The 25,138-nt window shown below is 38.8% G+C and overlaps 1 protein-coding gene across 3 annotated transcripts in view; it reads left to right on the plus strand.

Moving 5' to 3' along the window:
- Positions 1-25,138, plus strand: part of LARS2 (leucyl-tRNA synthetase 2, mitochondrial) — a 57,054-nt gene that overhangs the window by 9,231 nt on the left and 22,685 nt on the right. For all 3 annotated transcript variants that reach the window (XM_065665595.1, XM_065665594.1, XM_065665593.1), the window contains 10 exons: positions 799-859; positions 2,988-3,077; positions 4,399-4,542; positions 8,180-8,287; positions 9,766-9,925; positions 12,895-12,999; positions 15,655-15,770; positions 16,682-16,965; positions 18,308-18,406; positions 20,665-20,802. In XM_065665595.1, coding sequence (XP_065521667.1) covers positions 799-859; positions 2,988-3,077; positions 4,399-4,542; positions 8,180-8,287; positions 9,766-9,925; positions 12,895-12,999; positions 15,655-15,770; positions 16,682-16,965; positions 18,308-18,406; positions 20,665-20,802 — 1,305 coding nt within the window. The remainder of the gene's footprint in view (positions 1-798; positions 860-2,987; positions 3,078-4,398; positions 4,543-8,179; positions 8,288-9,765; positions 9,926-12,894; positions 13,000-15,654; positions 15,771-16,681; positions 16,966-18,307; positions 18,407-20,664; positions 20,803-25,138) is intronic.

Raw genomic sequence — 25,138 nt, forward strand, 5'->3', positions numbered from 1 at the left:
ACTGTGTTTAGTACACTTTCAAGCTAAAGCTTCACTGTATGTTCTGATGTATCTTGGTTTACATTTTAATATAACCCATCTGGAGTAAGCTCTGTCCTTACAGTTTTGCAGTTGACTTAAGTTCATGGCTGTGCTGGCACCACAAGTTTAGGGCTTCCTTGTCACCTCCCAGGACATATGTTCCCACCACCTCCTTTGCATTGGCTCTGCTGTTTTTGCAGCCACAGTATTGGCTTGATCAGCCTATTGATCAGAAGGAAGCAGGAAAACTGGGGAGGTTTTTTTGGAGCACCTTATGTAGGGCATGTTTTTCAGTTGAGGGAAAAGCTGATTCTGCTCATCCCATAAGCACACAAACACCAGAGCCAAAGTAAAATATAGCCAGGATAGTACTGTCAGAATAGAGCAGGATTAAGGTGATGGTGAAAGCGCAGCCTGCTGCATTGTGAAGATTTCAGAGGGCTCAGCTGCAGTACAGGTAATTAAAAATAATGAGATGTGCTGCTTCAGGAATGTTTCCCTCAGACTGTGGTACTGTATTTGCTTTTTAGTATGCTCAGATCAAGAGAAGAAAACTTGTCTTGTGTAATACACAGCATTGAAATTGAACCAGAATACACTAGGGACTTTGAAAAGTGTTATTTGAGTATTCTGGCAGTTCCTTGAGTGTGGCTTCTGGTAAGATAACAGTGTTGTTTAGAGGTTAATTAGTGCTTTTGATTTCTCAGAACTTTATAAGCACCTGATTATAACCACAGCAGAAGTATTTTAAGTTAATTTTATATTATTATTTTGCAGCAATATCCAACACATGAGAGAACAGTTTGATGCGCTAGGTCTGTCTTTTACGTGGGAAAGGGTAAGATATTCTTTTCTAAGGGATTCTGCTTTATTTTATTGTGTGATGGAACATTGAAAAGCATTCCGTTTCACTATTTTACATATGACAATATAGAGGCCTTTGAAGGTGACCAGTTTAAGTTGTTAAACTATAAAATAGGTCTTATCTCAAGCTTTTTACAGCTTTGGACACACTGGTATCACCTGAGAATGTCAAGGGTTAGGAGAATCTTTAATTTCAGGTTTTCATTTGCGTTGCGTTTTCAGCTCTTTCAAAGTAGCGATGTTCTGTCTTAGAAGTTAAGCATTAGTCTGAATAGATAATATACGAAATAGCATATGCTTAAGGTGTATGTGTTTTGAGGAGTGCTTTTTTCTATGTGCCTGTATTTAGAATATACTCAAGGGTTGAAAGCTGGTAACTTGAAGTGGTGGTTTGGTTCTGTTATTCTGAATTTGGAACATAAGCCTGCATTTTTGTAGGCGTTTCTGTCATGATCATTTTGGAAAATGCAAATTTTATCTAAATACATTAGTGCCTGAGAATCAGGTGTTCATCTTAAAACCTTACCAAATACAAGCTAATATAGTCAGACAAAAGTTAATGTAATTTTCAAGATAAAAAAGATATCAATTTTTAAGCAATTGTTGGGTTACTACATTTACAATATCAAAGAGAATCAAAGTCAGTCACTACCTTTACATTATCAGCAATAACTGCTGCTTATCACCTTAATATGATTCTGAATAGAGTGTTAGAGATGCTAATCTTGGATTTTTATAGCAGTATTGTAGATCTGAAAAGGAAAAGGATTAGTTTTCTACAGTCTGAGACCTGCCATCTGTTTTCTTTAATCTTGAGGGTGAATCATAAGTCTAAAAAACTATATTTTAACTGTCATATATATGTCAAGGTGGTTTAGTAAGATTTTAGTTTTCTTGGTAGCCAAAAAGTTGCTCTGAAAAGATTTGTTGGGGAAGGGTCACTGCTCACATTCTTGACAATTATTTTCTTACATTTAAAACTGTTGGTATCTCAGATTTTCTGTATGTGTAATACAGCAATACTTCAATACTGAAATCATACTTGTGGGCTGTATTATGGAACACACAGGAGCTGAATGTTATAGATTGCCTTTCAAGAAAAGGAACTTTTATTTAACCCTTCCATTCAGAAGAAGAGGTTTAGAAGTGGCAGTACTGAATAAGTACATAAAGAAAAGTCACTTGTCAAGTCTGTGCCTTTTCTTTGAGGCTTCCTTCACTTTTCTAGTGAACCATATTTTGGTTAATTAACTTTGATTTCTGAATACTTGTGAGAAGTGCCTTAATGCTTTACAACTACCCCATTTAAACAGTAGTGAAATTGAAATAGGGGTATGTAGTTAGTGTTTTGGAAAGGTAAAATTTTGAAACAGCTAAAAAGTGTTCCCCAAAACACAAAGAAGTTTGGAAAGTTAGCTGTGAGTTATGCTACCTAGAAAGCCTGCCTTATTAACTGGTGTAAGTGTGACCTGAAAGGTAACCACTTGAAATAGATATGTTTTTTCATTGGAAAAACTGTATGATGCCTGAAATATACCTGTGTTATGTGGTCTCCAACTGCACAGATGTTTGAGCTAGCCATGAAAGAACTACCTTTGGAAGCAGAATGGCTAAGCTGCAGCAAAGTGAATTTTCCAGGCTGATAAAGCCTCTTCTCTGCAAGGCTAATTAGGCTGGGCAGAACATCTTACTGCCTCAGCTGTACTGCATCTGGGCTAGCTCAAGCATCTTTGCAGGTACTTATCTTAAAAGTGAACTCTTTGAGGTAAGGAATGTTTTTATTACTATTCTGTAGTTGTGTGGCACTAAAGCAGTGGCTTGCAAGATACTGTGACCATGCAAACAAATCCACTAATGCTGGTTGAAAAATGAAAGAAAAACACTTTTTATATGGGTTAGTCTAATTAACCTGTTATACAAAATGGGAGTTTGTTTTTAATTTCATTTCATTGGTTGCTGTGCAAAAATACGTATCCAAACAAACATTTATGTGTTCTCTGTGCTGCGCGTTGTACACTCCTGAGTTAATTGTGTAAGTTAAAATGCTGTAAGGAAATAGTAAGGATAGTTCCAGGGATTTTTATTTTACTTCATTTTTACAGGAAGTGACCACTTGTTTACCAGAGTACTACAAATGGACACAATATCTCTTTCTTAAGCTTTTTGAAGCTGGAATAGTGTATCAAAAGGAGGTAGGTACGAACTTTGACTATACTTTACAAGTACACTAATTCAAATCACTCGTGACTGTGGCTTGCTTCTGGATCATCCATTAACATTCATTAAATGGATTGTCCTCTACTGGTTTTAAATCTCTGCAAAATAGGATGAATTTTATATATAACTGAATTTTCCATGTAACTAACATGAATGGGTGTTGTAGCAAATCAAATCAGAAATATTTATTGTTGGTGATTTATATTGAAGTGCGGGATCCAAATATAGCTGTTAGTTTATTTCATGGCTTTAACATGGATTATACTAGGTCTTAACTTCCCTCCCATGAAAGCATGTAGGATAAGATGATCATTAGGAGTCTCTTCAGCAGTGAGATTATTTAACTGTGTAACATTAGTGTGATATAGTCTCAAAATTGATAGCATTGGGTAGGATAACTGGAGATTATGTGCCTAACTATCCAATTCCTGGAACCTATTTGTGATCTCTAAAATATAATGGAAATATTAGAAGTTAAAGACCATCACAGCTGTTTATTTGTTAGCAGTACATTAAGAAATTATTTACCTTATAATATTTTCTAAATAATATACATCAGGCTATCTGAAAAGGGAAGGATTCAGTTAACTTCTTGAGGAGGAGGTGAAACAAAGGCATTAAATGAGCATTCCAAAGAACTCTCTGCATAGCCAAGGCAATGCAGTTCCAAAATACCTGAACAGCTGTGCCTAAATGAAGCTGAAATTTAATGAATGTTTCTAACTTGAAATGGAAACTAGAATTTCTTAAATATGCCTTGACATTTCATTTGTATTCCATAGAAACCAAGAAACCTGATAGGGTATAATCAGGGGTGTACTGTAATTATTCTCTGAACCCAGCAAAAGAAGGTGATGGTGAAAGGTGGCATTTGGAATAGAAGGGTGTTACTGAGCTACTTCTGTTTTTGTAGGCAGGGTGTATTCAGAGATCTTAAATGGCAACCTGCAGAAAGATTCAATAGTTAATGTTGTAACATGCTGGAGCGCCAGTTTCATAATGTGTTGTAGCATTACTGAAGAAGCTGTGTTTTCTGAAATTCTAGAAAATAGTAATAGTGGAATATATTGATTGCTTGTAATTTCCCAATGAATTTTCAGAAGCCTTTTATAAAAGGTATGGTGTAGTACTACTGGTAGGTCACAGATAAAAGGGCGAAGTGTAAAAAGTTTAAATGGATGTTATGAAAAATGTAGACAATTCAGTGGCCCAAGGAGTGTTTCTGGATAATTCTTTTGGTATCTGAAGTTTGAAATAGCTGCTGAAAATATTAATTTTTCCTGCAACATTTTTTAGGCCTTGGTGAATTGGGATCCAGTGGATCAGACTGTTCTAGCTAATGAGCAGGTGGATGACAATGGTTGCTCATGGCGTTCAGGAGCAAAAGTGGAACAGAAATACCTCAAACAGTGGTTCATCAAAACTACAGCTTATGCAAAGGTATGAGAATACAGTTTGGGGACCTTAAGCTATAACTTAAAAGAGGTGACTTTTCATCCAAAAGTATTCATCAAGCTGAACATAGTCTTCAATATATGTAGATGTTTGTGTAATATGTAGTTAAATAATAATATAGAATCATAGAATAGTTAAGGTTGGAAAGGACCTTAAGATCATCCAGTTCCAACCCCCCTGCCATAGGCAGGGGCACCTCACACTAAACCATCCCACCCAAGGCTTCATCCAACCTGGCCTTGAACACTGCCAGGTATGGAGCAATCACAACCTCCCTGGGCAACCCATTCCAGTGCCTCACCACCCTAACAGGAAAGAATTTCCTCCTTATATCCAATCTAACTTCTCCTGTTTAAGTTTTAACCTGTTACCCCTTGTCCTATCACTACAATAAATATGTGACAATTATCCCTGGGTATGCATGTATATAAAAATTATTATCCCTGAAATCTAAGTAATTGGTATGGGATTAAGTTTTGAAGAAATCAAAAAGCATAAATTAGAGGTGGGTGAACTAATTCTGCATTCACACGTTGTCATCCCATGTGTACCATCAAATGCTCGTCTGCATATTCTGAGTTTCTAGCTGTGCAATCTCTGAGCTAGAAACTTGTTCACTTAGTCCACCTGTTGGACTTATGGGCATGGCATAAGCAGTGAAGATTCATTGGACCTTCTCGTTTACTTTATTTCATACTCTCTTTGATTTTCTGTGATTTAAAAATGTTTCCGTGTTATTTAAACACTGGATTTTGTTATGAGCTCAGCTTTTGATTATGATGGAACAGTATGGCTTCCACACCTAGGAGTTCTTCAGCGAAATTCTGGGGTTTATGCTCTTTAAGGTGAAAGTATCAATTTCCTGTTTTATCTGGGTGGAGTTTTTATTACATGTGAGTGTTCTTTGTGTTGAGACTTCCAAGTACAGATTGAGAAAGTTATTCCCAAGAAGATATTAAAAAGTCATCTTTGACCTTGATCTTTGATCTGTAGTGATAGGACAAAGATTGATGGGTTGAAACTTAAACAGGGGAAGTTTAGCTTAGATATAACAAGGTACTTCATTACTGTGTGGGTGGTGAGGCACTGGAATGGGTTTGCCCAGGAAAGCTGTGAATGCTCCATCCCTGGCAGTGTTTAAGGTGAGGCTGGACAGAGCCTTGAGTGACATGGTCTAGTGTGAGGTGTCCTTGTCCATGGCCAGGGGACTGGAACTGGATGATCTTAAGGTCCTTTCCAACCCAAACAATTCTATGATTCTACGACCCTTTTCCTGAGCCTCGGATTCAAGTGAACAAATTGCCACCACCATCTAGGGAGAAGAAATCCAGGTCTCATGCTAGGTCCATTCATAATAAAGATAACAACTTTCTAAATCCTGCCTGATGACTCTCATTCTTCATACACAGCCAAGGTACTTCAGGTGCATGTTTTCTGGCTGTGCTGCCTGTTCTGTTCACCAGTACAACTTTTCTTGAATATCTTTGCTGTTCAAAGACTTCACATATTTGTGCTTCTAATGATAAATGAGTACAACAATTAGGTTCTTTATGGATCTTGATGCTCTTTTTTCCTCGGTTGGTTGGGCTTACCATGAATGTGTATATAGTACCTTTTCTACAGTTATTTTCAGGCACCTGAAGGCTCAGGATGCTGCAGTAGTAGAGAGCATTTTTACCCAAGCTGGGCTCAGATGTTGAACGTACTTAAAGTACACTTAGTGAATTTGCTAACCCTTCAATCTTCATGCAGATCACCAGTTGGCAATAATGGCTGAATGTGTAGGCATACACCTTACTTTCTGCTTGGAGTATCCACAAATTATTGTTGCAGCTATTTAACCTATTTATACTGCATATCAATGACATTATTAGTCATCTGTGTTCCCCTCCTTCACCCATTTATCATTTCATTGTTTTTCCTGTATCTCACAACCTGAATAAAAAGTAAGGGGAAATCTTCACTTGCAGTGCTTAAACTACTAGTCAAATAATAACAGGGACTTTCGTGATCAGTAATGGGCTGTGAAGTCGTCTCGTGTGTTACAGAAGTCAGTGTTTCATTCCTACACACACTATTCTTTAGATTTCTTTTGTGTCCAGATCTTCTGTGAATTTGCTTTGATTTCTTTATTGTTACTGCGCCAGCTCTTGAAATACAAAATGCAAACAAAGCAAGCAGTGTTGGCTCATATTGCACTTTACCATTGGCAATGGATTCCTTTCAAAGGGCAGAAATATTGGCTGTGATTTAAACACCTAGCAGAAAGCATTTTGGTTGTGTTGAAGTAAGAAAGTAATCATGACCCCCTTTTTAAACTGTGAAGTACATCTGAAATGGTCTTAGCAGCTTTTATGGATTTTTGAAGAATATTTTAATTGTTATTTTTCTCTTGACAGATTTCCTTGATAAAAGTGCAGTGCCTTAACTGATGGCATTGTTAATCAAATTGTTGTCTGTGCATTTAAGATGTTTAAGCCAAAACATTTAGTTGCTGTGGTTACCCAGGTGAATCTGTAGCAGATTCATTGGAAAAATCTATCTGGAAATGTTAGTATTTTCTGTGTTTACCTATGAATGGGTGTTATGGGTATTTTATGCAGTTGGCTGACTGCAGTTGCAGTCCTCAAATCAGAATCTGTAAGGCTAGTCTTTGCAGAGTCCCTGTTCTTGCTAAATTGATTTTATACAATATTTTTCATATTTTACTTTTCAAGAATCATCCAAATAACTGAAAAGTTATCCTTTTTTTTTTTTTTTAACAAAATACAGTAGAAACAACTTTGAAACCTCAAGTTTTGCCTTAAATCATCTCGATTTTTTTCACAGCAACAAGTTAGTATATGTGTGTTTAATATAAATACTGGAGGAAGTGGCAGGGCCTACAAAATTCTGCCACTCTAATTGACCATTGCCATACTGATAAGTTTCTTAGTTGTTTTTTGGTTTACTGGTTGGGTTTTTCTGTACAGACATGTAGAACACAAATCCTTCTCATATTCTGTGGAATATGAGGAATTTGGAGGTTTAGTGGTGCTGACTTTGTGAATTATGGAATAACCAGGTTGGAAAAGACAATTAAGTTCATCCAGTCCAACCATTCCCCAGGACTGCTGAGGCCACCACTAGCCCATGGCACTGAGGCCTCGTCTCCACTGTGTGTGAACACTTGCAGGGACGGTGCCTGCAGCCCTGCCCTGGGCAGCCTGTTCCAATGCTTGAGCACCCTCTGGGGCAGGAATTGTTCCTCAGCTCCATCTAAACCTGCCCTGGTGCAGCTTGAGGCCGGTTCCTCTTGTCCTGTCCCTTGTTCCTTGGGAGCAGAGACCGACCCCCCCTCACTACCACCTCCTGTCAGGCAGCTGTAGGGAGCGATCAGGTCCCCCTGAGCCTTCTCTTCCCCAGATTGAACCCCCCAGGTCCCTCAGCCTCTCTTCACAGGACTTGTTCTCTAAACCCTTCTGAATACCTCTGAATTTGCATCAGCATTAGTATAAGAATACCTCATCCTATGGTTTTTCCAGGACCTTATCATTTTGGTGTTAGTTACAATTAAAACCACAGTCTTAATTTGTATGCTTACAAAAGCTGAATGTCCTCATTCTTTCTTCTATTGCATCAGGCTATGTTTGATGCTTTGTCTGACCTCCCTGAGTGGTATGGTATAAAAGAGATGCAAGCAAATTGGATAGGTGATTGTGTTGGATGCTTTCTTGACTTCTTGCTAAAGGTGAGTCAAATTTCAATGATGCTGTCTTGGTTGGGCTAATCACAGCCCCTGAAATGTGTGATGGAAATGGATTTTCAGATCTAGATAGCTTGAAACATACTAAAAGAGATTAATGTAGGTTCATGCTCAGACCAGCACAGATTCCTGAAGAGCACCATTTGTGGGTTTAAGAGATACTCCCTGCTATCCTCCTTTAGGAAGGGTTTGTGTTCAGGTGCAACATCAGATGCAAATTGGCTGTGTGCATTTATGCCAACTAATAAGAAAAAGCCAGGACATTTAGGGGAGCAGTGCCAGGAGCAGTATCAAATGGCGTTGCACAAATCAGCTGGGTTCTAGTTGGGCTTTCACTCCTCTGCACAGCACCTTCTGTGTCAGATCCAGGCTAACCTCAGGCAAGTCACTTTACTTACATTTGTCCAGTATTTCATTTACTGCATAATTATTTCAATTACTACATAATTAAAATAATGAAAACCAGTCAGGTAGGTAGTGATGAACGTACAGAGAAGTCTAGGTAAAAAGAAAGGAGAGGAAGGAAAAAGAAACCTTACAAAATTATAATTATCTTCAGAAGGACTTCAGATTTTCTCATTTTTCTCAAGAAATGCAAAAAACTTCTTGAATGTGATCATGACAGAAGAGATTTTCAGAGGCCCTGATGGAATTTCAGCCCTTGCGCTTCAAAGCTTTATTGTGCTTATTTTACTCTGCTCTAACATTTTAGAAGTAACTCCTTATTTTAAAATGCTGAATTTTGGGGAACTTCAAATTGAGACAGCTTAAATGCTCCTAATACCTCTGAGTTGCACACTGCTAGGTGCGTTTTTGTATTTAAGTTGGTTTAACGGTTGTTTCTAAAAAGGTCTATAAATGTGTTGTAGAAAAATCTCTAAGACCATAATAAGCTCCACAGTTACTTGACCTAAAATATAAAGCCTGTTGATAGTAATTTGCCAGGAGGTAATTCTTAAGTGGTCTTGTAAGTTTATTGCTTATATTTTAGGTCCAGGTGTTTTAATGTTGTGCCACCTTTGATTATTCTTGTATGTAAGCTGCAGCATTGACTTCACCAGAGAAGTGTAGTGGAAAGCCTGGTAACTGAGAACATCTGAAATCCTCTTTAGATTTCAGAGGTAACATAATTTCTGTTTCTTGGAAACAAGGCATGCATATTAAAAGTGAATAGGATTTCAGGTTACTTAACTAAGGGTTGAATCTAGCTGAGTAGCACAATGTAATATTACATATGATTTTAGAAAGAAAAAATATAGATGTATTTGGATAAATTGAGGCAAGGCTGCAAAGGAACTTTCTCAAGGTTCGATTCTGGAAACTCCCTATAGTGGGAATGCATCTGGCTTTGATACTGAGAACTGTCTCTTTCTGTAGAGTGATGTAGGTTTGTTAAATGCATAAAAGGAAGGGGAATCTAAAACCACTGCACTTCCAATGGGAAATTTTCTGCTCTTTTTCAGGTTGATGGCAAAGTAACAGGAGAGAAGCTAGCAGCTTACACCTATACACCTGAAGCTATTTATGGAGCTTCTCATTTATATATCTTACCAACTCACAGACTGTTGCATGGTAATAGCAGTCTCAAGGAAGTCTTCCAGAGGGAGTTCATCCCAGGGAAAGGTGATATTTTTCTCATACTGCATTTTGTTGTAGAACAACAATTTTAGAGGATGATTTTCAGACAGCGTGTGTCAGTCTGAGCAGGAGTTGTTCCTGTTCAGAAGGAACAGGTCTTTTGATTCTTTGTATATATCAAACTGGATCACATCAGCCTGTCCTGGCTACAGGTGTGCTAAGAGCAGCTATGTTAGAATTCATCCTTTTATAATAGCTCTAACACTTCATAGTGTATGAAAGCAATGGAACAGATTTTTGTTTCCTCATGTGCCAGAAGTGAGTAGTCAAGCTCTGTGTCAGCACACTGGAAAATCTCACAGCCGTATGGTAATTATTCGCTTGCACAAAAACAGCAGAGCCAACTTTTGCACCAATCTTGACCTCATCGTGTCGTAGGGAATATAAAAGGACAGTAGATCACTAATACATAGCAAAGTGGATCATTGATAGAGAGCAAAATAATACTCTGCTGTGCAAATCCTTGGTTAGTACAAGACTAATGGAGTAAATTCGGAGTATCTGTATGGCAGGTCATGGCAGAGGATACAAATGAGTGGTAATTCTTTAACTGGTTTCCTGAAAGCTCCTACCACCAACTCTGCATGTCAACAACAGTGAAGCAGGAATCTTGTGGGAAATTGTGATGGTTGCACAGAACCTGCTTTATTAATTTCTGTATCCTTAAAGTTTGCTTGCTAGCAGAAAGAAATGGAGCCTGAATGTGCTGAGTACGAAGAGCCTTTGTCTCAGAGCTGAGAAGGGCTAAAGATTTGTTGTTAAGAAATAAAGGGACAAATTTGCAGTTCTTAGAGTTCAACCAAATCAAAGCACTAACCACAGAAACACGTATCTATACATGTGCCTGTATCTTTGTTGGGTCTTGTGCTTTTAGCCAAACCACACAAGTGCAAAACTTTATTTTAGTAAGGAGACAGTAGCATATTTTTTATATATTGTTTTTGCATGGAAACACTTGGAACAGCTTTTTTGTGTCTGTTAACAATAAACTTCAGCTTTTGGTTGAGCTAAATTAAGAAATTCACATTCAGAATAGTGACAGTCATAAGTCCTTGAAAAAGAAGCACAATTCTAGTAACTGCTATTGTTGTGTGCTCCTTCTACTTGTAAATACACTTATGATTTCTTTAGTTGAAATTGGAGGACTTTTCTTACTATTTCTTGAGCATTTCAGAGGCACAGAGTGGTATTTTCCGAAGAAGAGAACACAAGGAGAAGAATTTCTATGTGGACTTTCAGATTTGCGTTTTAGCCATGGGACAGATGAAGGAATAACAATGGCAATTAAGTAAAAAAGAGATTTTGGATGGCTTTGAATAGACCTTATTTTCACATTAACCAAGATTTTGGACAAAAATTCACCAGTAACATCAACATTTTAATGTAATTCATTATATTTTTTTTCTTTTCAACAGGGTAGTCTTGTAACTCCCCTTCTTCACTGTGCTCTCATTTAAATAATTAGGAGGGTATGTTTTCATGTTTTCTAGGAGAGGGGAAAAAAAAAAGCTGTTGTATAGCAAAGTAACTTGAAGTTCTAATACCTTTACTCTTAAAGAGTGCAGCTCTCTCTTTTAGGCTATTATTATTTATATAGAGATGAGCAACCAGTTTTCAAACATTGAGGTTTTCAGCCTAGAAAAATGTGTGTAAATTTAGAGTCTGGTAAGTCTAGCTTTGACAGCATGAGGTGTCTGCGACAATGAACAACATAAGGGCCAAATGTTTATCTCATTATAATACTATGCATACATGCTTCTACATTTATAACTGTAGTATCATCTCTTTGCAGCTATTATAATAATGATATGAGGAAATGAGCAGAAGGAAGAGTGCCTTCATAAACTGGAGTTATTTTGGGTGCCAGCATAACATAGAAATTATTTCTGGGTGGAAGAGAGCAGTTATTTTTAAGAGGAGACTGTCCTACCCTCTCAGCTTCCTGTTCAGGAGGCCTTTAAAAGAGTGAAATGATTTCTTTTGTTATTTCTTTAAGCAAAGGGAAGAAGCTTTGTGCACTGATTTGAATGTAAGAAATTTTCTCTAGAATATAGCTATCTCAGACACCTGAAATTTGAAAAAGTAGTAATCAGAAATAAATACATCATTTATGTTAAGAAGAGTGATGGGATACAGTAGCCCTGTTCTCTACAAGACTGTTACTATGCTTCGAGCAGATTTTATGCATTGCAATACAAGCCTAAGGCGTTCCTTAGCTCAGCTATGAAGATAGGTGAAAAGAAGCTCTTAGCAGTCTGCATGTTGATTATTTTAATTATCATCAACTTAAAGGCACTGAAAAAGTCAGAAACAAATCAAAATCTGGAGGCTGAATCCTCAGAACTTGGGGTATTCAGATTTGATTTTCTTCTTGCTGAGCCACCCTAGCTGTGCATTGTAAATCAATTCCAGTTTATGACAGTTCTCAGTCTTGATTCTCTTCATTTGTCTCTCCCCTTTCGCTTGTCTCTCTCCTTCCTTGTGTATCTCTAATGTGATTATTCTGTTTGGAAATCAATAGGTTATTTAGCTGGGTTTTATCACACTGGTCAATATTTCTCATGCTTTGTAGTTCTTCTGTAAGAAGACAGGTGCTCCCCTTCAGTTTCATCTGAATAACTGGATTTTTTGCATAATTTTGTAATAACGCATTTTAGTAAGTAACTCAGGGCTTGCTAGAGCAAATTCATACAACTTTGCAGCAGGCCTGCATCTGGGCCAAGGACTCAATTTTTTTATTATAATCCAGATCTTCCTCTGTTTTATTCAGGTATTTGTTATAAGCATGAGTTTTTTTAGAAATGTGATTAGGCTTTTCATTTTCTTTCTTTTCGAAACAAAAAAGTAATTTCAATTTCATGCATGTTTAAGATGAACTGAGCTCTAACAGTAAGTCATGTTCTTAGTGTATCATGTCGTGTTTTACTTACCACCATCATTCAATTTGTTTTCAGACTCGCTCACTTCAGTGACAGCTGTGAATTTGCTCACCCATCAAGAGATTCCTGTAGTCATCTCAGCAAAACCCAATTTTGAGAATTATCTTGATACTAAAATAGGTATGTGACAATCTGTAAGTGGAGTAGCACAATTTTCAGTTGCTGTGTTGGAGCACAGGATACTGTAAATCTTTGGACACGGCAGCTGTCTTCTGGACTTTGGAACTCTGTTCTTAATTCCTATTCTTCGTTAATGAAGAAGGAAGGGAAAAGTAGTTATGTGGAATCTATCCAGGGGGAGAAGAGATTTACAGGATGATAAATTTTAATGCAAATATTATAAAATTAGGACATTTAATGAGCTGAATTTGAGGATCTGCATATCTCAAGAAGATTGATTACCCACAGTGTGCATGCATTTGGCTCTTTCTCACTGTCCTTAGTCAAAAGAGAGCAGCATCGTTGTTTCATTTATTTTGCAAACAACCCAGACTTTTAGCTCAGTTTGTGTCTTATGCTTACGCAAATTCTGTGCATCATCATAGAGCTGTTTTTCAGACAGTAAATGTACAAAAATTCCAAGTTAGATTTTGATAATACTTGTGTTGAGGTCAGTAAAATAATTCAGAATAATAATTCTGTTCAGGTAGTTATGGACAATTCTGTTGGATCCTTTATTTCTGAAGGAAGAAGGAGCCTTATTTAGGATTGAGGATCCATAAACAGAGGGGAAAGGTGTTGCTAGAAGATGCTATGAATCACCTGAAGTGGGCTTCTGTTCTCAAAGTTGCCCTATGAAGCAGCCTGCCTTACTCCTTTCCTGCATGGAGAGCCTAGCCCCTCAACTTGGACAGCTGAGTACATAGGGTTAGATGACGTGACTTTCTTTATAACTAAAATTGTACTAACTTCTAAAAATGGTGTCCATTTTAATCTACACTCACTGAGCTTTTTGATTACTCTTGCATTTTGCTATGGTCTTACAGGCAATATTCTGTAGCAGTCCTAATCAGAAATAGTTGTCTTATTTTCCCCTTTTCCACTGCCTTCCTTATCGCTAAACTCTCTTATGTTCCCTCCCTGTTGGTACTTCTTTCCTGCCCTGGAACTGCTACTTGCTTTTCTACATCAGTGCCAATATTGGTTGCCCCTGCACAACAACTGGACTGAATAAAACCATCTGACTGTTCAAAATGTCTTGGATGACCCTCACAACACTGATGGAAATTCTAGACTTAGGCTGTATATCTTACTTATAATATGCCTGCATCTTACACTTAGAAATGAATCTGGTTTTAGAACCAGAATGTTTCCTCATGTAATAGAAACCAAATAATTGAGATACCTAACCTTATTTTTCATTAAAAGCTTCCAGCTTGCTCACTGGCACATACCTTGGCCTTATGTCTGTTGCTAACAGCCCAGCTCTTCCGAGGAAGTTCTGGCTGCCAGCTGTTGAGCTTTGCAAATGTACGTAAATAGCATCACCTTTTCAAATGAAGGAAGACCAAAAGTGGTACCTGCTTTTTCCCATTTGTAGAGCAAATTGTGAAGCCACCATTGCAGGCTGCAGGGCTTTCTGACAAATAAAGACAGATACATACATTATTCTGTAATAGGGCCTTGAAATGGCAGGAGCCATTTCAATTGTAGTTAAGGAGTTTCACAGGGGAGTTTTCCTTAGTTCTCTGTTTCCAAACTTCCATATATTGACAGAGTTAATGTATAGCAGGCATTTCATTGCCTGAACAAAGATGATTGTTAAACTGGTTTTGAATGAAGTTGTTTGTGTGTTAATAGTTCTAATGGGCTCAGCAATATTTTGAGAGGTTTTTTCTGTAGTTTTCACTGGCTTATTGTTGGCATTAGCTTGTTGGAATAAGTATCTTTGCATTTTAACAGCAGCAGAATTGTGGGGGGTTGTTCAAAGTATTTCCCTAAAAGGAAAAAATATGCAGAAGGATTTATCTCTGTGGAAAAATAACCATCTGTTAGTATCTCAATGTTGTTTTAGATTGAATGTCATAATAAAGGTAAGAAATTTCTTAGCTCACCCTGAAGGATAGTCCTCTAAAGTAGAACTATGTATGACAGTCCCAAATAATAAGATGCAAAGGGAAAGATAGCATCAGGGTCCCTAAGGACTGTCTTTATATAACTGACTTGGACTGCAGTAAGAAGTGCTCTCAATTGTTAGTTTCTGAATAGAAAATTAACCATATTTGACTTGTTTTCCTGAATTTATAAACTAATACTGTCTTTCATAATAAGTTAAAGGAATAGCAATGTTAGAGACTGTTGTGTTGTGGTACATCTTCATAAGCTAAGAAATTAGAAGTTAAAATTCCTATTGAAACAAGAGGACTGTTTCAACTGGTATGTTTCTTGTAGTAGCAGATAGAATTCAAATTTGTATTATTTAAACACATAATGTTTATGTAATATAATTATTGAAAATTCTATTATTTTTCCAGATTTTGTAGCTTTATTTTTAGGCTTTTTTGGAACCATCAAATTTTCAGCCTTTTCTGAGTTAGGACATTAATGAACATTTGGATTACAGAGAAACTGAGAAAATGTGTTTGTAGTTATTGCTCTAATTTCATTGCTTAAAGAGCATGAAAACATTTGTACTTTTCTTAGACTTTCGAAATCTCTTGGGCAAACATAAATAATTATAGAACATCATTGAAATCAAATGTTCTGTCTTTAAACTGATGATTGATATCCATGTTAGTCAATCCCAGAAATGATTTATTTTTTCTCCCCTCCTAGGAATTCCTAGTACTAGTGCAGAAGATGCTGCAGTTGCTAAGAATCTGGGCATTTCTTTTACTGAAGTCATTGAGACATTGCCAGATGGTTTGGAGAAAGTCATTAATTCTGCAGAGGTGGGTATAAAAATATGGAGTTCTTTCCAACTTGATGCAAACTGAATCTGTTTTCTCAAGGGTGCCAAATACTTTGTATGATTAAAGGGATTTATTTTTTTTTTGTTTAAGAATCAAGCCAGAGTTATGCTACCAAATTTCTAGGAATAACTTAATGATGAAATATGTTGGCTCTTTCGTAGCAATAAAATGAGTTCTTTCCTTTTGTACAAGAGAGGAATGTACAGTATTGGACTGAGTTTCATAATGGAAACTGAATGGTTAAACCCATGTTAAAAGTTGATTCTTATGTCTTCGTCTCGATAGATTTTCAAGTTAACGTATTAGCCCTGTTTCCATGCATTCACTGAAATGTGGTGTAAGCCTTTATGCTAGCATATCTGCCTGAAGTGGCATAAATCTTACTTTTAATCAAGATACGTACGGTGTTATTGCTCTTGAAAAAATGCATTTGATAGCACACACAAAGCTCATATTCTCTTACATGACAGGGTCTAAGGCATTAAGATGTATGTGAAAGCAAGAATATGAAAACCTAAAATGAACACAGGAGAAAGGAAGCTGGTTTACCATTTGCATTTCCTCATTCTCCACCCTGCGCTGGTGATACTCTGGAAGTTTCAGCACTTAGCAGTTGATTACAAGTATCGGCAGTAAATGCAAGTATCTGCCAATAAGGGCTGAAGGGGTTTACAGGACTCCCAGCCTTGTTCTGTTCAGGCCATGAAGAATATTATCTTCTGAGCAAACGGGTTTAAATGAATAGCTGGTATGTGAGTAGTCTCTGGGAGAGAGACTGTAGTTGGAAGAGGGAAATTAAATGAGGCTCATAAAGTTTGACTCTCAGAAATTACATTTGTGACCCTGTTCTTGCATGTTCGCTGACACTGCTTCTCTGTGGTTTTCATCAGATCACAGGCATGACTCGGCAGGAGGCTCTAAAAGCTATTACCCAGCAGGCCAGAAAGAAAAGAATAGGTGGAGACCTAACGAGTGACAAATTAAGAGACTGGTTAATATCTCGACAACGGTACTGGGGAACACCTATTCCTATCATTCACTGCCAGACGTGTGGTACTGTCCCTGTACCTTATGAAGACTTACCTGTGGTGTTGCCCAGTGTCACCACCTTCACAGGAAAGGGAGCCTCACCTTTAGAAACAGTTCCAGAATGGGTGAACTGTTCCTGCCCGAGGTAAGCCAGTGCTGCATGGAATGCTTTGTACCTGCCTCTTTCTTGTGCTCACCGCTCTGAAATAGGATGCCACTCCAGAATGATCTTTAGTCTGACCCAGCATAGGGTCGTTTTTATAACGTACATCCACTGCTATTTCTTCATAAGCAAGCTGAAGCAAAGTTCTCTGTTTTTAAGAAAACAGTGAAAACAGAATTATTTTCTCCTCTGCCTCCTGTTTCTCAACAGTATTTCTCATTTAATTTACAACAATAATTCTCGTTATCTTTCACCAGCAGAGTTCATATAAACCTTCCTTTTGTTAAAGAAACTAGCATCATTTCATTTTCTTAGCAATAGTCCAGCAATAAAGTGTTTCCTCTGCTATATGTTTCTTTATCATGAAGAATCACATTCACTGTTTAGATGACAGCATGTAATTCAGATTGGAGGAGATAGTAAATACCTGCATCTTGTCGGTGCTGTAATCTTTATTGTTTGTAGTCCAGCTGTTTAAGAAATAAAACAGCCTAAAGTAGGAGATCAGTTGCCTGATCTTGAACGCTCCTTAGATACTGTGTACGCTGGAGTTTGCACACAGGTTCTGGAGAAAGAACTGGTAGAAGTTTTCGCCCCAGAGAAGTTTTTCATCAGCAGTGCAATGCAATGCTGCTGCTTTTTAATATTAAAGCCTGCCTTCCAGCTGGATGCATGTCTAAGGAATATCTTTTTGGGTAGTGTACAGGTGATTGTGCTGTACTTACTTACCTTTGCTAAGTGTTCTGGAATAGGGGAGTGATGTGCAGGTAGCTGTTGTAGAGGAGCTGTTGCCGTATCTTCTCACAAAGACTTTTGACAAGGATATGTAATGACAGGACAAGGGGAATGGCTTTAACCTGCCAGAGGGGTGGTTGAAATGAGCTGTTAGGCAGAAATTCTTCCCTGTGAGGGTGCTGAGGTGCTGGCACAGGGTGCCCAGAGAAGCTGTGGCTGTCCCATCCCTGGCAGTGTTCAAGGCCAGGTTGGACAGGGCTTGGAGCAACCTGGTCTAGCGGAAGGTGTCCCTGCCCATGGCAGGGTGTTGGAACTGGATGAGCTTTAAGGTCACTTCCAGCCAGAGCCATTCTATGATAGTTGTTCAAGCTTCTTTTTGGTTGCATTTTGTTTGATTTGGGAGGGAGAGGGAAGGAGAGATGGCCGTGTTGCTAGTGTTGGACTTTTTCTGAGCTTGTGACTTTTCAGACTGATCAGGCCACTTTTCAAACTAGATGTCTTCATGACCACTCTGTACACAGTTGTTTGGGTTTTTTCCCCAAGCTTGTCACTTATCTAAATATAGCTTTTCTCCTTCTCTCTTGCTCAGGTGTAAGGCAACGGCACGGCGAGAAGTCGATACCATGGATACATTTGTGGATTCGGCTTGGTATTACCTGAGGTACACCGACCCTCACAACACAGAGAGGTGAGTGCCACAGGTACAGGGCTGGCTGGGGGCAAGTCAATTCACAGAGAAGAAGGGAAGGAAGAGGCCAGGCACTCTGGTGCTTCTGGCTTCTACCTGCCTTTAGTAGGAGACTGCATAAACCCCTGTGCTGCCCCAGTTTTGTGCCTGCCCTCCAGCCTAAGCATAGCACAGGGGAGACTAGGAGCTGCTCTACAAAAGTGGCTTTTGGTTGCTTCCATGCCAGGAGATCTACAAAATCAGGATGTGTAGGTGCAATTTTGTAAGCACAGGAGCTACAGAGCAAGGGGCAGAAGTTTGCATGAGAGGGCACAGAAGAAATGTTCAGCTGAGGAGCTAAAGATTGTCCTTAGTGGAGGGTGCCATGAAGAATGATAGCCTACCACGGCTCTCAGAGAATGCAGTTAGTTGTGTGGACTGTGCCCTCCCTGGCAATGCACTGAGTGGTTCAATGTGTGGACAGACAGTGCTTTTCCACCAGTTAGAAGAGGAATAGTCCAGTGTCACACCCAGCTGCCAAGAACAGCACCTTCATTTCTCTCCTCTTGAACTCTGTTGACTTGCTACGTCCTCGTACCCAGGCCTAAAGCAAAGTGGCATCACAGCAGGCTCCTCCTGTGTCGGCACTTCTACTGAATGCATAAATAATAAAAGGATGTTTTTCATATGCTGGGTATTAGTAGCTGCAGCATAGAAAGTGTGTAAGGTAAACGTAGTCATTTTAGCTGGTTTTCTGCTTCATAGTGTGCCTGTAGTAGCACTGCTGATAGCGCTGTTTTCACCAGAGAAGAATTAGTGGAACAGCTCTACTATGTAGTCTCAGGAAGAGAAAAAGATATTTTTGAGATACTGATACATCAGCTAGGGCCGTATGAGGATGTGTTTGTTTATTGTCCAGAGCAGTCTCCGGGTACATACCACATACCGAGAGATTTAGTATACCTGGGCCAGTTATTTTTGCAGCACTAGTTCAGTTAAACTAAAGAAAAATCTTCTGTGAACACTTTTATTTCATGTTAATGTGAATTATTTTCTAGTGATAGTGTGAATTTATTACTAATGTTGTTAAGTCAGGCGCATTGCTTCCCCTTCAATGACAGGTGAAAATACCCTTATGCATGGGCAAGAGGGACTTTTCCTGAAGTTGAAGAACTAGTTGGATGTAACATACACCTGTCAAAGTAACAGCTTAGTGTAGCTAAATCTGATTTATATTGAAATAAGAACACTCGTATGAACTTCTGCATTAGATCACTACCTCAACTTGATTTATTTATTTGGACTTTTTAGCTAAGCTGCTTAGATGTAAGCCTTTTATTTCCATAAGCTGTATTTCACAGGTCTAGAATTTGGGATAATTACTCTGTTGATTTTGGAACCCTGTGAACAGGTTGGTTTTGATTTCTTCCATTAAAGACATGTATCCCAGATCCACAGTTTTCTTCTGGGCTCATCTGTGAGGAAAAAAGGTGTTGCTCTTACAAAGATTACAGGTGGAATAATCAGACTGACCAAACATACATTTGCTGGAACAGGTCCACAAAGTATACATTAAAAACACATACATACGGTATTTTGAAGGCAAGAGTCCATTACGGAACACATAACAATATTTAATGAAGCAGTAAGGAATGCTAGAAAACCATACAGGTGACCCCAGATGACATAGTAAATACACTGTAAATGACAGATTCACTGTACATTCATTGAGCATCCTTCAATTGGAGTGCAATGACCCATCTGACTCTGGAGTGTTTTGCAGCCTTAAACTGCTTCATTACCCCCTAATGGCAACAATGCAAACCTATGATTGAAAAAACCCAAACCAAAACCCCCCAAAACCTACAGAAAAACCCCTAGTTTTGAGTGTGCATATCTTTTGTCTTTCAGTCTAATATATTTGTATGTAACACTTGATAAATACTAAGAAATTCAAAGGCTCACCACAGGGTATTTATTAAAAAGAAAAGCAAGTATTTCCATCACTCAGGTAATGTATGTGAGATCTTAGTTGCTTGTCTAAAGTATGGGAACATAGTATTTGTGTGGCTCTGCATCTCAGTGGGAGTTAAATTTTTGCCTATCATTTCATAAGCATACCACTTAAAAATGTAAAAGATCTGATAGCAGAATGAAAGTTCTATTGCACATGTATTGCTCTCAGTAGTGTCCAGTCAAGTACGATGAGCTACTTTAGTACAGCTGATCTTTCTTTTTCACGCTGTATTTTTATTATACCTGTGGTGGTTTTTTTCCAGGCCCTTTAATAGTGACTTAGCAGACTACTGGATGCCTGTGGATTTGTACGTCGGAGGAAAGGAGCATGCAGTTATGCACTTATTCTATGCAAGGTTTTTAAGCCATTTTTGCCACGACCTAAAGATGACAAAACACAAGTAAGCCTTATATATTTCTATAAAAACCTTTTCTATTTCATTTGACTAGCAAGAGTGTTAGTGGACATTGTTACAATGGTAGAACATCACAGTGATAAACCTGAATATTCCTGCTTGTCAGTCTTAGCTAACTACTTAGTTTCTCACAGTTGCATTTTCTGTATGCATACATAGATCCATAGCATTTTTATTACATGAGTATTAACAGGCTCAGAGCAAGTGGTAAAATGTTGCTGTGGATTTTCAGCCTGCAAAAGCTTGTAGAAACGACTAACTTCAGACATTCTGTGTCATGCTATTATTTCAAATTGGGTAACTCCCCGCCAGTAATGCTGTTAATTTCAGTGGAACTATGCATATGTAGAAAAGCACTCCTATATTTCACTGCAGTATTGGAGCTAAGCAGTGCAAAACACTTGCCGATAAATAAAAGTGGTACATTTATCTGCTGTGAATTTATTTGTTATTTATCAGACTGGAACAGTTTGACCAGGGAGGCTGTGGGATCTCCAGCACTGGATATTGTCAAAACTCAGCTGGATGGGGCCCTGAGCAACCCAAAGTTAGGGCTGCTGTGAGAAAGGACTTGGACCAAATGACTTCCAAAGGTCCCTTCCAACCTATGTTATTTTTAAGTCTTTGTGATTCTATGGCTATATTAAATTTGGGTGTGTTTTGTTCACACTCCACTGTGACAGAGCAGTAGCACCAAAGCTCTGTAGTGTAGACTGGTCTAAATATGATGAATTGCAGAAGAAAACTCCAATGAAAAGAAAAGGCTTAAGAAGTAGTGACTGTGTATAGTGACAATAGCAGAGAAAATCAGAATTGCTTTTGTAGAAGTTAGTTTGCAAGACTAGAGAATTCCTTTGACACCATATGCAATCTCAAGAGCTGTTGCACATATGAAGGTAAGTTACAGCTTTGCCTTTAGGATCTGTTATTTGTACTACTATGTGTGCTGAGACTGCATGGTGATTGTAACAAATTCATTATCTTGTACAAAACTGCTTGCTTGCTTTAGCTCAATGCAAGTTAAAGCGTTAGGTGCTTTGAAGACAGGAATTCAAATGAAGATTTTGTTTTGATATGGAAATAGTACCATGTATTTTAAATGGTTTAGTACTGGTCAGAAGTTGCTTTTATGCAGTCTTCTGTCAGGACTGCTCAAGGGCTGGTCTGAAATCTGGAAAGGGTGATTAGAAACAACAAGCTTACTGTTAGGAAGCTGAAAGTGATGGTGTCGAAGCCCACAACTTCGAGGGGAAACATTAGGATGTTAAAAAACACTGCCCTCTTGTGCTTTTTCAGCCTTCCTGTAGTAGCTCAGGTCTTGTTCACTGACTTAAATTCATAAAATTCTGCTATATCTCAGGAGAACTGCCACCATTTAAAGTGTTACCTGGTATCCTGACAAATTCTTTATGAATAACCCTATTAATCTGTAGTAATTCTTCATTTTTGGTAGGTTTTATTCATGGAAATTTTCATTGTTTGGCTCCTATCCTCTGACTTTCGAATCCATTGAAATGTTTATGATAGTCTTTAATTCTGTGCTAATGACTATTAATAAAATAATGAGATTGAAAACAAAAGTTAAAAATTCCGTAGTTTACATTTTCGAAGGAAACTCTTCAAATCTGATGTTCATTATTATAGAATCACAGAATGGTTTGGGTTGGAAAGGACCTTAAGATCATCCAGTTCCAACCCCCTGCCATGGGCAGGGACACAACACTCTAAACCATGTCACACAAGGCTCTGTCCAGCCCAGTCTTGAACACTGCCAGGGATGTGTCACATATAAAATAGGCATTTACAGATATCACACACTCGTACAAAATGCAACGACAAGGCAGAATAAATGGCACCTTCTGGGTATTGGTACATGTGGTAACAAGTTATGTGCAAATTGATGTCATTTTGGCTTAGCAGTCTGGTCTGTAAGTGCATCTAGAATTAATTTAAAAGCCAGTCAGCCTTTCTAGCTGTGACCACCACTGGGACAGAAGCCAGGTAAGCAGCTGGGACCAGATGATCTAACCCCTTCAAACCCTAACCATTCTGTCTGTTCCAGCTTAATCCATCATGGCTGGTGTGTGCTGACATTGTTGCACCTGCTCAACTGTATTATTGCAAGTACAAGTTTCACAGAATTTGACTCTTCCCTAGACTTCAGTAATCGGTTTTGTCTGAAGAATTAGAAATGGGATCTAGCACATTTCCCTGATGGATTATAAAGCAAAAACAAAGCCTATTGTTGACATTTAAGTCAGCAGATTTGATTGTGATAGAGGGCAAATCTGTTGAGTAAGAGAGCACTATCTTCACAGAGCTGCCTCACAGAATGAAAGATGTACGTGACAGAAATAGCTTATTTAGTAAAGGAAGGGTGCGAGAGCTTCTCTATGGTCGTTAAGGACTTTATCCCTAGTGTTGATTTTAAGTAAAAGCACTCAGCTCGACTGTGTAAAATCTTGAATGTTCAATATTGTTTGATCTTTTTTCTGCCTAAAATGATCAGTTTCCACATCCTCCAATCGGTTCCATTGCCCCATCCCTGGCACTGTTCAAGGCCAAGTTGGATGGGGCTTGGAGCAACCTGCTTTAGTGGAAGGTGTCCCTGCCTATGGCAGGGGGTTGGAACTGGATGAGCTTTAAGGACCCTTCCAACACAAACCAGTCTCCGTTTCTATTCTGGCCTTCCACAGGGTTGCCAGGTTGTTATAGCTTGATCTGACATAAGGTTTCACAACACCTGAACTCAGCTGGCAGTGACTCAGCTTGCCTTCACTCTAGAGTACAGCATCAGAATCTTTCAACCTTTCTAAAGGTGCAAGATGCAAATACATGCAGTGAGTGCCATTGCTAGGGATATCCCTTCTTCTGAGTCTGCTATTTATCACTGTTGCAAGCTCCAGAGTCCTTCCAGCCAGGTCAGTTGTAATTGAATTGAAACTCCTGCTACTCCCCTTGCACAGAGCACAGCAAGGAGCATGAGGATGTGGCACTGAGCAGATCCATCCACTGTGTGCTCCTATATAAGGAGGTTGGTCTGTCATAGAGGTGAACCTAGATATGAACATTACTGAAAGGAGGAAGGATGGATTACAGATTTCATAGGTAGCACATCTGATCCTTCCCAGAGGTGTCAGGCAGGTGGGGTCCCAGCTGACGTACAGCATGAGCAAAAAGCTGCACACAAACCTAAGGCCACAGTGCCCATACTCCAGTATGGGCCGAGGCAAACTTCTCAGGCTGGTGAAGGTGTATCCAATTCCAGCATCCTTACAATCTGAAATGTTATGGAGCATTCAAAGAAGCTCAAACGATCTCTTCATTTACTGTGCCAGAATGTCTGTCTGTGTGAACATGGCTTAATTTCAGTTGTTGGCAGAGATACAGCTTAGGAAGGTTTATGATAGGGGAAGTTCAGGTTAGATCTAAGGCAGAAGCTCTTCCCTGTGAGGGTGCTGAGGCGCTGGCACAGGGTGCCCAGAGAAGCTGTGGCTGCCCCATCCCTGGCAGTGTTAAAGGCCAGGTTGGACGGGGCTTGGAGCAACCTGGTTTAGTGTGAGGTGTCCTTGCCTGTGGCGGGGGGTTGGAACTGGATGCTCTAAAGGTCTTTTCCAACCCAAATCATTGTTGATTCTATAATACCAGGCTATGACTGGGTGCTGCGGTATTTAGATCAGAATTGCATCCAACCTTCTGTGCTTCAGTGTTTTGGCAGCTCTATTCTGCAGCCAAGAAACACATCACTGTCTTCAAAGTGGAAAGTTTTAGGTGTCTTTTAGTCATCTAAATTAAAGTGTAACATCTGCATGTGACCATGAGATGGAGCCACCACAACACTGGCAAAATCACTGTGCACTTCAGGAGAAATTCAGTACTCTTGTTTGTTTCTGAGCCTTGCGTCTATTAGATGGGCTCTGTCTTTCTCATTTTGGACACATCTCCATTCTCCTGTGGTCTCTCACTAGGAACACGTGGGGTGTTTTTTCCCCATACTTGGTAATGTATTTTGTATTGCATTTTTGGAGCCTCTGTCAGCATAAACAAAAATAGGAAATGCTCATTCCCGCCTTCAGCTTTTAATAGCTTGGCATTGGATCTGAACTAGCTGTTTGTCATTAAAAAGAAGTGTTCTTTGAAAAATCACTTCCAGGGGAGAGCCCTATTTGATGTGGAAGTTCTGGATACCCCATTAGCTTTCTTTTAGATAGCAGGAAGTGTAGCTATTTCAATAACTGCTTGAGATCTCAAACAGACCAAAATACTGAATGAGAGGGGGGAAACTGGTTTTATTTTTCCTTGGTGTAATGTCTTTAGTTTG

The sequence above is a fragment of the Lathamus discolor genome, chromosome 2, assembly GCF_037157495.1.
Source record: "Lathamus discolor isolate bLatDis1 chromosome 2, bLatDis1.hap1, whole genome shotgun sequence".
Taxonomy (NCBI): Eukaryota; Metazoa; Chordata; class Aves; order Psittaciformes; family Psittacidae; genus Lathamus; species Lathamus discolor.